At 48.4% G+C, this 17,114-nt stretch overlaps 1 protein-coding gene and 1 long non-coding RNA gene across 2 annotated transcripts in view; both read left to right on the top strand.

Annotated features, from left to right (window-relative positions):
- The window catches only part of TLN2 (talin 2), a 453,275-nt gene that overhangs the window by 402,253 nt on the left and 33,908 nt on the right, over positions 1-17,114 (top strand). Inside the window, exons 44-47 of the mRNA XM_036903054.2 lie at positions 1,565-1,684; positions 8,646-8,792; positions 13,006-13,172; positions 14,083-14,266. Of these exons, the coding sequence (XP_036758949.2) occupies positions 1,565-1,684; positions 8,646-8,792; positions 13,006-13,172; positions 14,083-14,266 (618 nt within the window). The remainder of the gene's footprint in view (positions 1-1,564; positions 1,685-8,645; positions 8,793-13,005; positions 13,173-14,082; positions 14,267-17,114) is intronic.
- On the top strand, positions 1,691-5,241 carry LOC130679607 (uncharacterized). Its single transcript, XR_008992620.1, has 2 exons — positions 1,691-3,327; positions 3,358-5,241. It is a non-coding gene; the product is annotated as an uncharacterized LOC130679607 (long non-coding RNA).

Raw genomic sequence — 17,114 nt, forward strand, 5'->3', positions numbered from 1 at the left:
GGTTCCTGCCCCGTCCGGAGCAGCACCTCTCTGGATGGTTGGGTGATTCTGTCATGTAGTCGTGTGTCCACTAGAGGTTGAGCTTGGACCACAAAGGCTTCCCAAGCTGCTCTTGCTCATTCTTAGAAACTCTGTGACTGTGCCAGGCTTGTTTAAAAGGATTTGGACTGGGGAGAGAGGTAGGAACAGGGCCCATCTCAGTAACTGAAAGGCTGGAGTCAGTCCTGAGCTGGTTTTGTTCGGAGGAAGATCACGGGATGAATCAGGCCACCCTGTGGTGCTGACCCCTCTGAGCGGGGAGCATTGTGCCACAGGAGAGACAAACATTTTGAGTGGCCTCATAGTGTTTCTGGACCATCCTGGGCTAGGTTCTGAGCCAGCCCTCTTGACCCGTGGTGACCATGCTCTTCAGGAGCCCGGCCTCAGGCTGCATCACACTCCCAGGAGAGCTGACGTAGGCCCTGAGCTGGCAGGAGTCATGCTTCATGGCATCAGGCCACCTGCGCAGGCCATTGTGCTCCGGGTGGCAGGGCCCACATGAAGCAGCTCCTGGTGCAGCCTTCCTCCGCCAGGGCTCAGGGGGTGTTCCTTAGGGACCCACACCTCGGCCTGAAAGCTCAGGAGACATTTCCTGGTAAACATGCCCTTAACGTGCTGCACATTCCCATCCAGCCTCAGTGGGTGTGGAGTCATTTAAAACTTCAATGGTAAGCCCTGTAAAAGTCCACAAAAAGAGAACAAGTACTATTATCCAGAGTGAGAGAAGAGGTGGAGCAGGCAGGAAGCTTCTCGCCCAACAGAGATGCGGATGCCATTCTGGGTGACAAGTGTAAGTGATGTCATAAGACCTAAGAAGCATTTTGTCAGAGGAAGAGTTAAAACTAGAAACTATCGTGTTAGCTAAGTACGACAGATTTCGGTAAGTTTCTCTATGAAACAGGAAGAAAATATTGACTATCTTAGTAATAAAAAGATAGAACTTTAGAATTGGCCATTTAGGCTAGATTCAGGGCTGAAAGCTTGTCCCTCTTCAACATAAATCTACTACAGAGCTGTATTCTCTGAATTTCTTCCTCCAAAGCAGTTGGCTTATCACTTCTCAGTCATGATTTCCTTAACAGCCCTGTCCTCATTCCCTCTCTCGCCAGGGTGGGACCTGCTTCTGGGTTCCGAAACCAGATCAGCGTTGTGCAGAAGCATGTGCCCAGGGTGTGCACTGCCCAGAGCATGGGCCACCTTACGGCCTCCCAGGGAACTCTTGTGACCCATGGGGCAGGGCAGGCTGGGGCTGCTCTGGCCCCGTGTAGTGGATGCGAGAACGTGGTCTCCATGCTGCATGGTCTGAACCTAGCATGTTGCCCATGGGCCCTGCCGGGACCTGCTGGTCTGTTGTGTGTGGTGCAGCATGGATGTGGCTTGAACTGCCCTCTCCAGTGTCCAGACCCAAATGCAAATCAAGACCCTAAAAATGAACAAAACCCTTTGGCTTCCATTGGTATTAACACATGGTTCTCATGCTTTTCTCTGTGTGTGTGTTTGTGTCTTGCTTGTTTTCTTTTTCCAGATGACTAAGTCGGTTACTAACCCGGAGGAACTGGGAGGACTGGCTTCTCAAATGACCAGTGACTATGGGCACCTGGCTCTCCAGGGCCAGAGGGCGGCAGCCACGGCGGAACCAGAGGAGGTCTGCCACCACGAGCCCCTGATTTAAGAAGCATGTGCACACTGGTGCCCACTCCCGGGGTTCTCTAGAGCATAGCTCTGCTCCCAGAGACTCCAGCCTGGCAACCAGGGCCAGTTCCAGTAGTCCCCACTACCCTGCTACCAGACCCCCAAGTTCAGACCGGTAGCCCCAAGCTGTATTCAAGGCTCACTGTCCTTTCTGAGGCCGCCTGGAGAGGCAGGTTTTCAGGCAGAAGAACCCTTTCACTCACAGGTCTTCTTCCAACGGCCCTGGCCCATCACCCAGTGCCAAGGGCAGAGCACCCACTCCCATCTTCCTATGGCAGCTTAGCACATCATCCCCATCAATTACTTTTATGTTTTCCAAAGGCTCCCAGAATTCTTGGAAGAGCCAACTCTGAGATTAAGTTGCCCCCCTCTAAGAAAGGGTATGTACCCTGCTTTCATGAAGCCAAGTCTTACCAAATACTGTTGGTGGCTTTCTAAGAGATGGCCCAGATCCCTGTCTCCATACCTCTTGCAGACTCCCTCTTCATTATTTACCTGCCTTCCCTAAATTTGATTTCCTCAGTGGCCAGCACAGACTTTGCCTCCGAAATGCCTGCACCCATTAGAGTCTGATGGCCAAAGGTTGGTCCCAAATGCTGCTTTCTAAGAGCTCCCATCTCTAATACCTCTGAAAAATAAAGCGGTCCGTTGGGAAGCAAACAGGACGGCTGGAGCTACAGAATGCCTGACTGCTCCTGTGTTAGTATTGACACAGGCAAGGGGCCTGGCCCTGAGCTGCTGGCTGGCTCCTTAGAGAAAGCAAGCTCTGTTTTGAATAGTGGAGTGGATTCCGGGAATGCTGGGGAGATGCAGGTAACTACGTCCCGTGAAGTTCCCATTTATTTTTGCACCAACCTGACATTCCCAAATGAACTGGGCTGTCAAGGTTGTGACTGATCTTCCCTTTTCCTTGCAATGACAGTCTGTGTCCCCAAGTTATTCAGTGCTGATTCTCCTGGGAGTTAGGTCTAAGCATATCTTCTCAAAGACTCCCAGAGACAGGACAGAAATGACGCCTCAAAGCCACCTTCCGCTGTGTGTCATAACAGTGCACGCAAACAGGAAAAGCATATATATGTACTTGCATACATATATATCTAGCATGGGATGACTCAAGTTTCTAACAGTGCCTGTGCTTTGAGATTTTAGAATGGTTGAGTACTTAAAAGACTGCAGCATGAATACTTCCATTTGTAATGAGTCTGTTAAGTCACTACTCAGAAAAACTATCAGACACCCGCACCAGGGTCCAGTGGACTCTTTACACAGGCCCACTGGTTTTTAAAAGACTTCCTATTTTAGTAAGATCATTTGGGCTCATAGCTCATTTGACTTACATGTAATTTTGAATTTCATAAACTTAGGTTACAGGAAGGAAAAGTGAACCAAAGAAAGAAGTGTTTGGCTTTGCAGGTTTGAGAACTCGGACTGTGGTCCTAAAAGGGAGGTTTGGTGCTCTGTCTCCAGAAACACCTGCCTTGGTTAGTTTAAATGTTGACCCGCCCGATTTAATTGAGTGGAGAGACCCAGTGATCTATGGAGCCCTTTCCACATCTGAGTTCTTAGGAGCTACCCACCCCATGTGTGAAACAAGCAGTTTTTCTTATTATGATGCAGACCATAGAGGCAAAATAAAAAATAATGCTAAAGCAGCCAGGGGAAAAAAATGTATTGCTAAAAGCACAAGTTAGTTTTTGGCCCAGCACTTGTAGCAGCTGATGTTTTCATTAAGTTCTTCCATTTTCACCATTGCCTCTTGAGATATACTTCACATTCCAGACACAGAGCAGTGTGGCCTGGAGCAAAAAGGGGCAGAGAGAATATAAATTACCAGCGGCTCGCTAAGGCAAATTCTTTGTGTGCATTTGCCAGACAGATATTTGGGGGAAAACTGAGAAGGTTAGGAGATCCCTAAAGCAATGCAATTTTTTATTCCAGTACTGTGGAATTATTTTTATATCCGAGAGGACCCCACATCTCAGCATGTGAAAATATTTATATCCAGGGCAAATAAGCTGTACCCTGGGCTGCAGTCCTGCAGTCGACTGTGTGGAGTCAGCATTTCAGTCTTTTCCAGAATGTGACAATTACAGGAAAACTCAGAGCTCTGCCCGCTGAACATCAAGCAGGAGGCTTATCTGCTGCTGCTTTCATGGAAAATTCAAACTTAGGATAATGTCACTGTGAACACTTCCTTCAGAAAAGTAAAAACCTTCAGGCAACTTCGCAATTTAGGATTAGTTTCCCCTTTAAAAAAGAAAAATGTTGATCCTGTGAGCCGTAACTCCTATAAGCAAATGCTTGGGAAAAGATTTAGTGACTACAGCTTTGTCTCTGAAGAAACTGCTGAAACCGCTTGTGATTCTGCATGTTTTCAAAGCTGGCAAAGGACATATGTCAGGAGCCTATGGAGAGAACCATATGAGATGGGTGTCTACTCCAGAATTCTCTAAAACATTCCACTCCAAGACACTTGGCTATAGGTGGGAAGGTGATGTTCTTCTTCTATTGTGCACTATTTTTTTCCTTCCCTCTTTTTTCTATCAAAGAAGAAAAACTGTAGTTTGTCAGATCACATCCATTATTGCCTTTTCAACTTTCACAAGCTCTCCCAGGCAAATTAAATTGGACCTTGTTTCAGGTGTGTTTGTTTTTAAAGCCTGAGAAAAATCTGTATGTTTAGTTTTAGGTGGCCAAGATGATCAGTATTTCTTAGAATCCCTCCAATTGAAATTGGATCCAAAACTTCATAAAGGACTGTCTTCTAATTTCCCTCAAGGCTCAAAATCAGGAGACAGTCTTCATTTTTTACTTTTATTTAGGCAAGAAGGGAAATGAGGGGTTTTCTTGGGGTTCAAGTAATGCTTTATAAAGTTGCCAATTTAAAACCCCAAGTTTTAATGTCTTTGAGCAATGTTCCTTTATAATACACAGCGGTGGTAAGTTGGATAACCCTGTGGGCTGTCCTATTTGCTGAGAAGTTGTGTTGTTTTGAGATGCTTAGCATTTTTAAAGCCCTTACCTTTTTTGAATAGAGTCTTAAAAATACATTCCATTCCTAGGATGTTCCTCCAGCGGTACAAAATGTTCCGTGAAATTGCCGTGAAGTGTGTTGACTCTTGTCCTCTTTCACTTGTCCATGGAAAAGAATAAGAATATGAGAATGGTTTATTGAGTCCACACCACACACCAGATGCTGCTCTGGGTGTCCGCCCGCTTCCCCTCACAGCTGCAGTGTGTGAGACGAGATTCCACACTGGGCTTTCTTCATGTACTTCCCCCTTTCAAAAATGAGTAAACTGAGGCTCGGCATCCACACGCTACAGTAGTTAGTATTGAAGCTACTTTAAATAGCTTTTTGGAATAAGTGAAGTAAGTAAATAACAAGTAACTGTATCAGAAAGTCAGGATTTGAACCCAGGTTTGTTGGGCATTTCTCAAAACCCTTGCTTTTTCCCTGGACACTAGGCTGCCTTTTTTCACAACAGTAAACATTGACTTGCTGCTTTCTGAGATGTTTCCACATGTACCATGAGTTTGGTTGTCCATCAGCCCTGGGAAGTGGGCAGGGCAGCTTCTGTCCCATTTTTCATAGGAAGAGGAACAAAAGGCCTGGAGGTTAGCTGGCTTATCCAGAGAGTCTAGTGACCAGGAAAGGGCAGAGCCGGAAGCAAGGTCCCTGGTCCTTGATGCCCACGTGGTGTGGGGCTGGGGCCCTGAGATCCCTTCCTTCCTGTTACATTCAGCCCTATTAGACTGTGAAAACGAGTAAAGCCTATTATATCTTGTCCTTCATAATTTCATCTCGTCCATTCCTCTTGCATGCTGTCCAAATAGGATTTTGCGGCCAAGTTTATAAAGGAAGTTGACATGTCTGAACCCCAAAGGCGTCTCCAGGCACCTAGGAGTTAACTGTGTGACCTGGCTCAGATGGCGACTGCCAGGACCAAGCCCTGGGTTTTAACCAAGAATCACAAGGACTTTTACACCTGTGGCCTTATTTTAAACCCAGCCCTGTGCTTTCTGGTGCCTGTCTTGCTCGGTGATTCCTGACTGGAATTGCATCACTAATGGCTATGGTGCCAGCTCCACGGCTGCATTTACAGGATTCTTGGCTACACATGTGATGTCACTTCCAAGAAAGTCCTGAGTGTCAGGACATTGGGGTGTGTTTTTATGCACAGCCTTTTGAGAGGGGACTGAGCAAGCATGAGTGTGTCACTGAGGATGTACTCCTACCATTTATCATGTCTGCCCATAGTTTCCTGGTTTGAGACAGCTCAGGAGCAGGTCAGGGCCCTCTAGCTCCCACCGCAGGGTGATTTGGAGCCATCAGAGAGGCCTGTGCTTGCCCCGGCGCCCTGTCATTCTGCGAACAGGAAGCTCAGGCTTGGCTCTGTGCAGGGAGCGGGAGCAGCGCACAGCAGGCTCTCCCCAGCCTGGGTCTCCCAGCACCGTGGCTTCACACCTTATTCTTCGGAACCCTGACCCAGCGAGGCACTTTAGAAGTTCTGCATGTTTAACTCAAGATTCACTTTTTAAACATAATTGAACTATTTTTAAGCCTACGTGTACTCTTGAATGTATTCTAGGCCAAATGGTAGTCCACTAGGGGCCCCCAGTGCCGTCCCCTGGGCCGCTGGGTGGCTTTATGCAGATGTCAGCTGATGCCTGGTACACTCAGGAAACTGCCAGAAAACTCCTGTTTGCTTCATTTACACATGCAACAGGATTATCTCAACACCACAACCGAAGCAAAATACAGAAATGAGTTGGTGGCTGAGGTTCTAATTGGTCTTCATAATCCCAACCTTTAAACTGGATCAGTCTCATGGTTGACCTTTTTTTTTTTTTTTTTAATTTTTTATTAAGGTCATGGTTGACTTTTTATTGAGTGAATGATATAAATTTCAACTTGTAAAAGACGAATATACTAATCATGAATTCTGTCAAGTTTTACATGTTGAGGTTCCATGAGATTCTATTGGTGAGTGAGGGGGTCTTTCTGCTGCTAAGTGAAAGAAAAAGAAGGTAGAAAAGCACACATCTAATGGCTAGAGCACTGTGCTGGGATTAGAGACCAGATTCTCCTCTGGTTTTGCCAGCCACCAGCTGTGTGATCTTAGGCCCATTGCACCACTTCTCTGGGCCTCAGTCTCTTCATCTGTAAATGGGGAGGTTGAACTGGTAAGGTCATTTTATTTTGAAATTCTGTAAATGTTTCTTCCCCTGTTTGCCCCTCACCTGACTTTCCCAGCAGCACCTATCACATAGAGATCTGTGGTCGTGCGCAGCAGCCGGGCTCCTGCCTTTGGAATAGCTCTGGCCCTTGAGTATTTGGGGTTGAACTCTATGGATCTGAAAAGCTTCTAGAGCCAGGCTGAGTCTAAAACTTCCAAGGGGCACTGCCCTGCCTCAGCTCAGCCTCGCCTGCTAACCCACAGACATGCCCAGCAGACCACTATATTAAAGGGCACTACCACTATGTGGGCCGAGTGCCTCACCCCTCCTCAGTGAGGGCAGCCTTGGTGCAGCCCTTGTCCAGACCTGTTTGCAGAGCTGCTGGGCATGTGCTCCTGGGGTGGCACTCACATTGTATTCTGTGTGGAGATGGTCACAGAAGCCCTGCCCGATTGTGAAACTTTTGCAGCCCCCCACCCCCATATACAATAGAAAACACCCAGAAGAGCAGAAACTCATCTTTCTGGATCAGAAAAATTTTCTATTAAACGGACTTAAACATCCTTTGGGCCTTTAAGGGTTAATGGGTTTTTCCCTAAACACAGCTTGTGTCTCTGTAATAGAGTTCACATGTATAGCCCATTCACTCCCTACAGACACCCTTCCTTGAATCTGGCTAATAGGATGATCCTGGAAGATGGCATCCAGGTGGCCCACATTGCCCAGTGTTACACACAGTACCGAGATCTTTTAGTAACTATTCTCGGCATATGCTGGAAGAATAAACCATAGCTTCTTACTATTGTGGATTCTTGAAAATAACACATATTAACTATATCTTAAAGTTACTTTTTTATTTTGGTTTCAGTTGTTTACCTAGGCTGGAGGGCAGATTGTTTATGGCTGCTCTATTGATCAGACCAGAATGAAAATTGATGTGAAGCAGCCAGATGAATACAGACTTTGGGAGGTGGAGTTGGAATTTATCACACGTTAAAGAGACAGCTGGCAGCTTATCCACCGTGATTTGGCTCCTTTTAGGCAAAGTACCTCTTAGAATCACACAGCCTGGGGGTCATTGAAAGAATGCGTGCCTGCTGAGCCTTTAGCTCTAAAACTGTACCTCAACCTGACCTGTTAGAAAGGAAGCTTGGCCCCAGCGTGGTTGCTGTCACCATGGGGTACAGCTGAGGAAGGGGGTGTTCTGATTGGTAAACATACCAACTTGGCAGGAATCTGAACGCATTAAAATATGCCTCATGCTGAAGCTACACATTTTGAACTGCTAATTACCTTCTAAGGTGGTTGTGAGGGACAAATGAAATTAAATGCATCACCTGCTTAGAAGAGGCCCTGACACACAATAGGGGCTCAGTAAACACTTGTTGAATGAATAACAATTATCTCAGAGAGTTCATCAAATTAGCATTGTTATGTGGCTCAAGCACAGATAAGCAGTACAGCAGAAAAGGTAACAAGTACCAGGAAGGCATCGTGCTAGAATGATGAGATGCAGGCTTGCTTACTAGGGGCTGTGGGCATTTTACAGTCTCTAAAAAGGGAAGCAAAATCAACTAAATTCCATACTTCACCAAGCACAGACTCCCAATAGCAGTGGAATTTTCCTAGCCAGGCTCCCATAGGACACAGGAGAAATTTTCCACGTAGGGAAAAGACCTCGATGGTGGAGTCCATCAAGCTGCTCCTTACCCACCCTGGGTTTCCCTCTGCAGATCGGCTTCCAGATTCGCACACGTGTGCAGGACCTGGGCCATGGCTGCATCTTCCTAGTGCAGAAGGCAGGGGCCCTCCAGGTATGCCCCACGGACAGCTACACCAAGAGGGAGCTCATTGAGTGTGCCCGCGCAGTCACGGAGAAGGTAAGGAACAGCCCCTGGGGTGGACACAGCTGTGGAAACCACACTGGCTCACGGTGACCCACTGTGACCTGGGACAAAGGTGGAAAACTAAGCCAAAAAACAATCCAGCTAGCCCAGGTCTGGTTGCTTTCTCTCCCACCCAGGGTCCCCTAGGGTCAGGACACATCAGGGAGCTGGGGGGAAATCTCTAGGCCCTGAGAATTTGAGAACACGAGAGGGACTGTCCCATGCAGGTCAGAGCCCAGCCAGTCCACCTTACAGGAACGGGCGGGTCCGAGCACATCGGAGCTGAGGTGAGCAGCAGGAGCCTCTCCCTGCACCCCTTTTCCCCCTGAGCTTCCCTCTCAGGGAGGCTTCCAAGTGCTGAGAACTGAGTAAGAAAACCCAGAGCTCCTTTCTTGCAACCTCTTTACTCCCAAACAGGTCAGAGAAGTGAGGGGGGACTAAGCGCCTCGCCCAGAGTCGTGTGGCCCCCAGGTGGCAGAGCAGAAACCTGCCTGATGTTTCCTGACGGACTGGCAGCTGTAGAGGGAATTGTGTGCAATGAATGGGCCCTCGGATCTCAGTTAAGCTACTTCACCCTCCCCAGCCTCCACGTCCTCATCTCTACGATGAGGGAAATTAATTCCCGGCCCATAGGGTTGTGAGGATTAAGTGCCGTGATATGTATAAAAGTGCTTGGTACGGTGCCAGACACACAGGTCAACACTTAATAAATGTCAGCTGCTATTCTCTGTAAATTGTCCTCCAACACACTCTCCTGGGAAGTTTTCCCTGGTTAACAATGCGCCATTCTAAAGGCCCCTTCCTTCCCGGTAGCTCTTTCTTCTTCCAAGTATGCTAATCTTTTGCTTTGCTTATTTTTTCTGAGTCACTTTGCAGGGCTGCTGTTTCACAGGCCGCTTAAAGTGCAGGCTGAAGCATCCTGCTTTGCTGGCTCTGCCCTCTGTTTCACTTGGGTCCGCAGAACATAGAGCTCTGCACTGTTTAGAAGCTTGGCGAGAGGATTTGAGGGGTGGGTGGGGACCCCTCACCTGGAAGCTGGAGCTACAGAGGCTGCTCTGTACGTGACCCCTCACCGAGGCCGAGCAATGGTCTGGCTGTCTCCTATAGCCCACAGCCCTGTCCAGGCCTCCCTGGACTCCGCAGGAGGGGGAAATAAATCTCTCAGCTGGAGGAAGGCATTCTCCCTCCTTTCAAAGCCCTTCCTTGTTGAAGTTATTCTTGCCAAGTTCCCCAGAAGAAGACCTTGTAAAAGGAGCATGAAGGAGTTGGGGAGGGGAGTTCAGGCTTCATGATGTTGGCCAGTGTGGCCAAGCAACATGGTCTTCCAAGCTGGTCTCCATCCTACCGCTGCTTCCAGCGAGGATCCCTGATTTAGGACACATGGAGAAGGATCAGAGGCAGGGAGTTGGCTCATTCAGAGCAACTAGCCGTTTCAGTGGTTTCTTGCTACATGTCCCTGCCCTTCTAATCTCCACCTGGTATGCTTTCCCTGCATGTCTTGGTTGTGTGTGTAACTTCCTACCATTTATGGCCCCCTTATTCACCTTCGTGTTCTTCTCCCCTAGTGACTGGTAGATGTTCAGTAACCACCTACTGACTTGCATACATTTTGCAGTAGACAGGACACTGTTTCTAGACTCTTCTTTCAACCTGACTGAGAACGGCCCTCCCAGACTTCTGGTGATTTGTCTTGGCCTCTGTCACCTGTCTTCTGTGAGTTCTTTCTAAAACCTGGACTTCGTTACCAGGCAAGCTCTGTGCCAGTCTGACTCATCTTTTCCTGGTGGGATATTTAACTTGGGCAGGGTGGATCAGGCCAATGAGGAAGATAAACAGTTCCTTGTAGGCTGGTCTTGGGACATGGCAGAGGCTCAGGAAATGGGCTCTGTGCCTCTTGCTGATGCTGTAACTCCCCTGTCCTGGTCAGTGTGTTTTTATAAAAATGCAGTCACAAAACATTATCAGACTCCTCTTTGAATGAGCCATAGTTGGAGATGGTGATATTCGCATGCAGAGCAGCTCCTGGCTTCAAAGAACCTCCAAATACTAGTTGGACATGTGCTATTTTAACCTTTGGTAAGGGCCATCACGAGGGCAGGGAGAGCTGTGCTGTGGAATCTGAGAGGTACAGCCACCTCTGGAAGAGGAGAGTCACGGAGGCATCCTAGTGGGGATTTGGAGCTGGCTTTTGCAGGATGAGTAGGTCAGTGGCCCGAGAAAAGGAGGGAGGGGCTTGCAGGAAGAGAGCGACTTATAATGGGCACAGGGGAGGGGAGCAGGGGATGTTTGTGGAAGTATGGAGCTGGCTGATGTGACAGAAATGTGGTGGGAGATAAGACAAGTTGAACTTGGTTGTAAAGAGAGCTCAGTTCCTCTCCACAGCCAAGAGAGAATTGTTCACAGGGGTGTGGTGGGGTCAGGTTTGTATTACAGGAAAATATTTCTAGGAACAGTGAGGGAGTAACAGGGGTGGTAGGTAGCAGCAGATGGTTTCGGACACAGAAGACACTGGAGTGAACACCTTACCCAATGTGCTGGGACCCCAGGTCACTCGGGTTGTTACTCAGGGTTGGGCAATGACTCAAGTGAACGTTATGGGTAGAGAGGTTACATTCATAGATACCCTCTGGGTTCACTATGAAGAATTTCCAGTCAAGGGGCAGCCAAGGGAAGGAGTGATGAGTGTTCTGCAGAAAACCTGATCCGAGTGGGCAGAAATGGCTACACCTTTCACAGAAGCCTAGTCCTTTATCTCTCTTTGTGGTTTCAGAAACATAATCATAAGTAAGTAATACTGTCTGCCCTCTAGTGAACACTTAGTATGTGTAAGCACCATACCAGACACGTCACATACCTTCTTTTCCCCACTTGTTCCTCCCAACAAGACTGATAGGGAAGAAGTCATAGCCACATTTTACAGGTGAGGAAACAGACTGAGGTAGACTGGCTCACCCATGGTCACAGAGCCAGCAAACGGCAACACTGGTATTCAAACTGGTTTGATTATTACAGTTTCATAGTATAGTCTGAAACCAGGGAGCATGATGTCTCTTTTTTCTTAAAATTGCTTTGGCTATTTGGGATCTTTTGTGGTTCCATATAAATGTTAGGATTGTTTGTTCTAGTTCTGTGAAAAATGCCTTTAGAATTTTGATAGGGACTGTATTGAATCTGTAGATCGCTTTGGGCAGTGTGGACATTTTAACAGCGTTCCTCCAATTCATGATCATGGTGTGTCTTCCCATGTGTGTCCGCTTCAGTTTCCTTCATGTCGCAGGTTTGAGTATAGGTCTTTCACTTCCTTGGTTTAATTTTATTGCTAGGTATTCCTTTTTGATGCAGTTGTGAGGGGACTGTCTTACTAAATTTTCTTTCTAATAGTTCATTATTGGTATATAGAAATGCAACATACTTCTGTATATTGTTTTTATATCCTACAATTTTACTGAATTCATTTATTCTAACTTTTTTGGTGGAGTCTTCAGAGTTTTCTATGTATACAATCATGTCATCTGCAAATAGTGACAGTTCTGTTTCTTCCTTTCTGATTTGGACGCCTTTTATTTCTTTTTCTTGCTTAATTACTCTGGCTAGGATTTCTAGTACTATGTTGAATACAAGTGGCAAGAGTGGGCACCCTTGTTTTATTCCTGATCTTAGAGGAAAATCTTTCAGCTTTCTACTATTGAGTATGATGTTAGGCTGTGGGCTTGTCATAGATAGCCTTTACTGTGTTGAGCTATATTCTTTCCATGCCTTTGTGCGGGTTTTTATCATGAATAGATGTTAAATTTTGTCAAATGTTTTTTTACATCTATTGAGATATGATTTTCTTACCCTTCATTGTATTAATGTGGTGTATCACATTGACTGATTTGCAGATGTTAAAACATCCTTACATCCCTGGAATAAATCCTACTTGATCATGGTATATGATCCTTTCACTGTTGAGTTTGGTTTGCTGATATTTTGTTAAGTATTTTGCATCTGTGTCCATAAGGTATATTGGCCGATAATTTTCTTTCTTGTGGTGTCATTGTCTGGTTGAGTATCAGGGTAATTCTGGCTTCATAAAATGAGTTTGGAAGAGTTCCCTTCTCTTCAGTTTTTATGGGGTCTTTTTTCTTAGTGTTTTTTGAGTCTTCAAACCTTAGGGTTGAATTTCTCCATTTCCTCACTCTCCCTGACATTCACTCTCTGCCTATAGGTGTCCTTGGTGCTGTCCGCGCTGCAGGCCGGGAACAAAGGCACCCAGGCATGTATCACAGCTGCCACTGCCGTGTCCGGGATCATCGCCGACCTGGACACCACCATCATGTTTGCAACTGCAGGGACCCTGAATGCAGAGAACAATGAGACCTTCGCAGACCACAGGTATGGGAGAGGAGGCTCTCCTGGGGTCTCTTGGGTGGAGAGAGGTTCAGGCTGCCCTGATGAAATTTGGAGATGCTGCTCAGGAGCCGGAAAGGTAGTTACCCACTTGGATTTCAACAAGGTGCTCAGGTGGGGGAAAATGAACTGCGTCATCAAAATAAGCCTCTTCTGCCAGTTGTAAACATAGAGTCGTGGTCCAGCCTAAATCCAACCTGTTCCACTGGAGGACTGCTTTTTGATCTTTTACTTTCCAAGCTAAAAAGCTGTGCCTCTAATTTGCTCACCAGCCCCAGTGAGACTCGGAGTGGATGGGGCAGGCATGTTTAGGTATTAGCTGCTCAACAGGGGGTGGGGCTTCAGGCTGCTTCAGGTCCCTCCCAGGCCGGCTCTCCAAGGCCCGACTCCTGGAAGCTGGTGCCGCGGTCTCCATTTGCTGCTAGAGATCCCCCATATTCTCTCCAGGTGTCTGGCACCTTTCCTACTCTCTTCAGTCCCGGGGCTACGTTAGGGAGAAGATTCCCAGTACTCTGTCACCCCTTGCAGAACACTGACCCTTGAGCTCCGATGTCCTAGGCGGAGTCCCCTGACCCATGTGTCGTCACAGTTTCCTGCAGCTATAAAGTATTTTCAGGGATAGTGGGGACCACAGGAAAGAGGCCAGCTTCTCATTTAACTGCAGGGCTGGGGGGAAGGGGACCAATCCTGGGGGCCTGAGTCTTTAATTGAAGTTTTACTATTAATTGACTATGAATAGTGGGCTGACTTGCCTCGGTTCTCCCAATTATCCTATGTAGAAGCTGAGAGTGCTCTGACAAGGGGGGGACATATCTCCCTTCTCCTTCAAAGCCCTTTAACAGAAAGTTTTGCCCTTTGTCTTTCCCCCTCCCTTCTGCCCTCTCCCCTTTCTCAGGGAAAACATTCTGAAGACAGCCAAGGCCTTAGTGGAAGACACAAAATTGCTGGTGTCAGGGGCCGCATCCACTCCAGACAAGCTGGCCCAGGCAGCACAGTCCTCGGCAGCCACCATCACCCAGCTCGCCGAGGTGGTCAAGCTGGGGGCCGCCAGCCTGGGCTCTGATGACCCGGAGACCCAGGTATGGGTGGCCTGGTGGAGGGGAATGGGCCCCGCCAGGTTCCCACAAGCACTGTGCACCGGGCCTCAGAAGAAGCCAAGGCAAATAGGAACTTTTGAACTAAATAATATGTGCACGTGTCTTTGGTTTGGCCACTGGTAGGAAGCAGTTGTCTAGGCAAGGTAGTGGCATGGACAGTGGTGGTGGCCGTGGGGATGGAGACACACTGACAGATTTGGGAGGAATGTATACAGAAGTCTCGGCCAGGCCTGGTGGACGACTGGGCACCACGAGCCTTTGGAGATAAGGGAAAAGGGAGGAGGCCAGGATGCCTCCACGTTTCAGGCCAGATGAGTGAGTGGATGGTTGCTCCGTATACGCACCTGGAACTCTGTGGATGGGGAGCTGGCTTGGGCCAGGGCGTGAAGGTGAGTTCAGTTCAGGGCACGTTGAGTCGGAAGTGCCGGGGAGACACGCAGGTAGAACTGATGAGTGGGCATGAGCCTGCCCGGGTGCGGGGTGTGTAGCCCTATAGACGGGGACCACGGCCCGGAAGGGCTGAGCACAGAGCGAGAGAAGCGGGGGTTCACGGCAGAGCTGAGGAATCACCAGTAGAAAGAGAGAGGTGCCTCAGGAAGGGCTCTTCATACAAACAGCAAGAGCTGTTTGAGGGTGAGAAAAGGAGGCCACCGTGTAGGGACGCCCCGCTGAGAAGTTTGGCTCTGAAGGGGAGGAGAGAGGAACTGAGGGGCAGGAAGGGCTCTGCTTCAGATTTAGCAATTGCAGCTGAAATTATCTGCCTGTTCCTTGGTCCCCCTGCCCGGACCATCAGCTCTTTGAGGACAGTGACCGTGGTTTATTAATCTTTCAAACCTAAGTGTTTAATACAGCTCCAGTTCCCACAAATAGAAGTTCAGCTGTTGTTGAACTAAGAGCTAACCAGGACCATTCCTGGGTACAAAACTTTTAAAAAATCCCTCTGTTCTTTCAATCCCAGTATCATCAAATGGTAAACATGCATTTTCGTTGCTTAAACCTCACTCAGTAACTCAGTCTGTTGGGCCCATTCGGACGAAACTGGATAGAAACCCCCTTCTCTCCAGTGCCTGGATGATGACAGCTCCTGTCTGGTTAGTACAAGGCCACCGGTTTTGCATCAGAGCAGCCATGAGCCTTCCCTTCCTGACGTCCTCCAGGGGAGCAGAGCTCCATGGGGAAACGCTCTGAATGTTGCTGTTTTAGCCCTTCAGCTACATTTCTCTTTGATAACATCAGAACTCAGTTTGGCTGGTCTCTGGAATGCAAAGCATTCCCAGAAATCCCTGCCTGCAGTATTTTTCTTACCCCCACAGAAAAAGGAAAAGCTTGAAAACACATCAGCCAGCTCCAAGCCTGGCTCAGCTTTAGGAGAAGTTGGGGATGGGCAGGAGAGGACTTAAAATCTTTGAACACAGAGAAATGTATTGAATTACTTAGAGCCTTAACTCCCAAATGGTCTAGATGCCCTAAAGCCCCAGCTTCTAATGGGACCTCTGGTGGAAAATATCCCCACACAAAATGTCCCCACTTGCTGGGCAGTCGTCCCGTGGCCAGGGACAGGACAGTGTACACAGGAGCCAGCAGCACCCCTTCTTCCTCTGTGCCTCCATGTCTCTCTACCCTCCCCACTGCGATCACAGGAGTCAGTGTCAGATCCACACACGTCAGCCGTCCCACATGAGCCGTCACAGAGTGGCCTCCCCTGTGGCTTCAGAGGTTGGCAGAGGTTCCGTGCACCCTGGGATTGAGCAGGTTGGCGATGGAGACGGCGAGGGTGTGAGGGGGCAGGAGGCTGTGAGTCGCAGTGTGGCTCTCTGGGACTAGAGTTCCCAGTATGTTTTCACTGATGTCCCCTCCCACCCCCGACCCCCACTTCCTGCTCACAACACGGCAGGGAGATGGCCAGGGCCGCACCGCTAATCCCAGTTGTACATGGGGAGCCAGAGCCGCAGAGCCTAATGTAGTGTGGAGGTTGGGATTGCAGCTTGGGCTCACACTGACCAGAGTCAGTCCCAGCGCTGCCTCGGCCAGGCTCTGGGAGCGTGGACATGAGCATTGTGGTCCCCACTTAAAAGAGCAGTCAGGAAGGTTAAATGAGATAATGCATAGTGTGCTTGGCTCAGCACGTGGAACACCGCCCTCAGTAAGGGGGAGTTGTTATTATTATAGAAGTAGGAGTTACTGTGGCTGCTGTTCTGAGAAAACTTCAGCGTAGTGCCTGATACCGTGTAATTCTCGAGTGCAGCTGGTACATCAGGTTCCGAGTCCAGCATGCTGGAAAGATGGCTTTGGTCTCCGTTCATTTACAAGAGTGAAGATGCTGGGCTCTGATGACCCAGGTTTGGGTGGCCTGGTGGAGGGGAATGTGTGCCCCCCTGGTTCCCACAAACACTGTGCACCAGGCCTCAGATGTATTATCCAGTATTACATGGAAACATGCTGGTGTATTCATCCATTCCATGCATATTTACCAAGTGTCTGTGCTGTGCCAGGTCCTGTTCTAGTACCACACAATAGAAGTCCAGGCCGGCCCTCCCAGAGCTAACATCCGAACTGGGGTGGAGATTGAGGGGGAGGCAACAGTGTATAAGTGAATGAATAGCACAGTAGTTCCACATCTGCTTAGCTGCTGGCATCCTCTCTCAGGCAACTTGTCAGCAGAGCTGCCTGCTGGAGGTGTTTGAACAGGCTAAATATACTGGGGTCTGCATTCTGGCTTGGTGTCAGCTATCAATGGGGTAAAATGATGGAGTTAGGGGGAGGGCCTGTAGCTAGGCTGCTCAGGAAAGGTCTTTGAGCAGAGACTTGAATAATGACAAGACCTGGGCTC

The sequence above is a fragment of the Manis pentadactyla genome, chromosome 11 (genome assembly GCF_030020395.1).
Source record: "Manis pentadactyla isolate mManPen7 chromosome 11, mManPen7.hap1, whole genome shotgun sequence".
NCBI lineage: Eukaryota > Metazoa > Chordata > Mammalia > Pholidota > Manidae > Manis > Manis pentadactyla.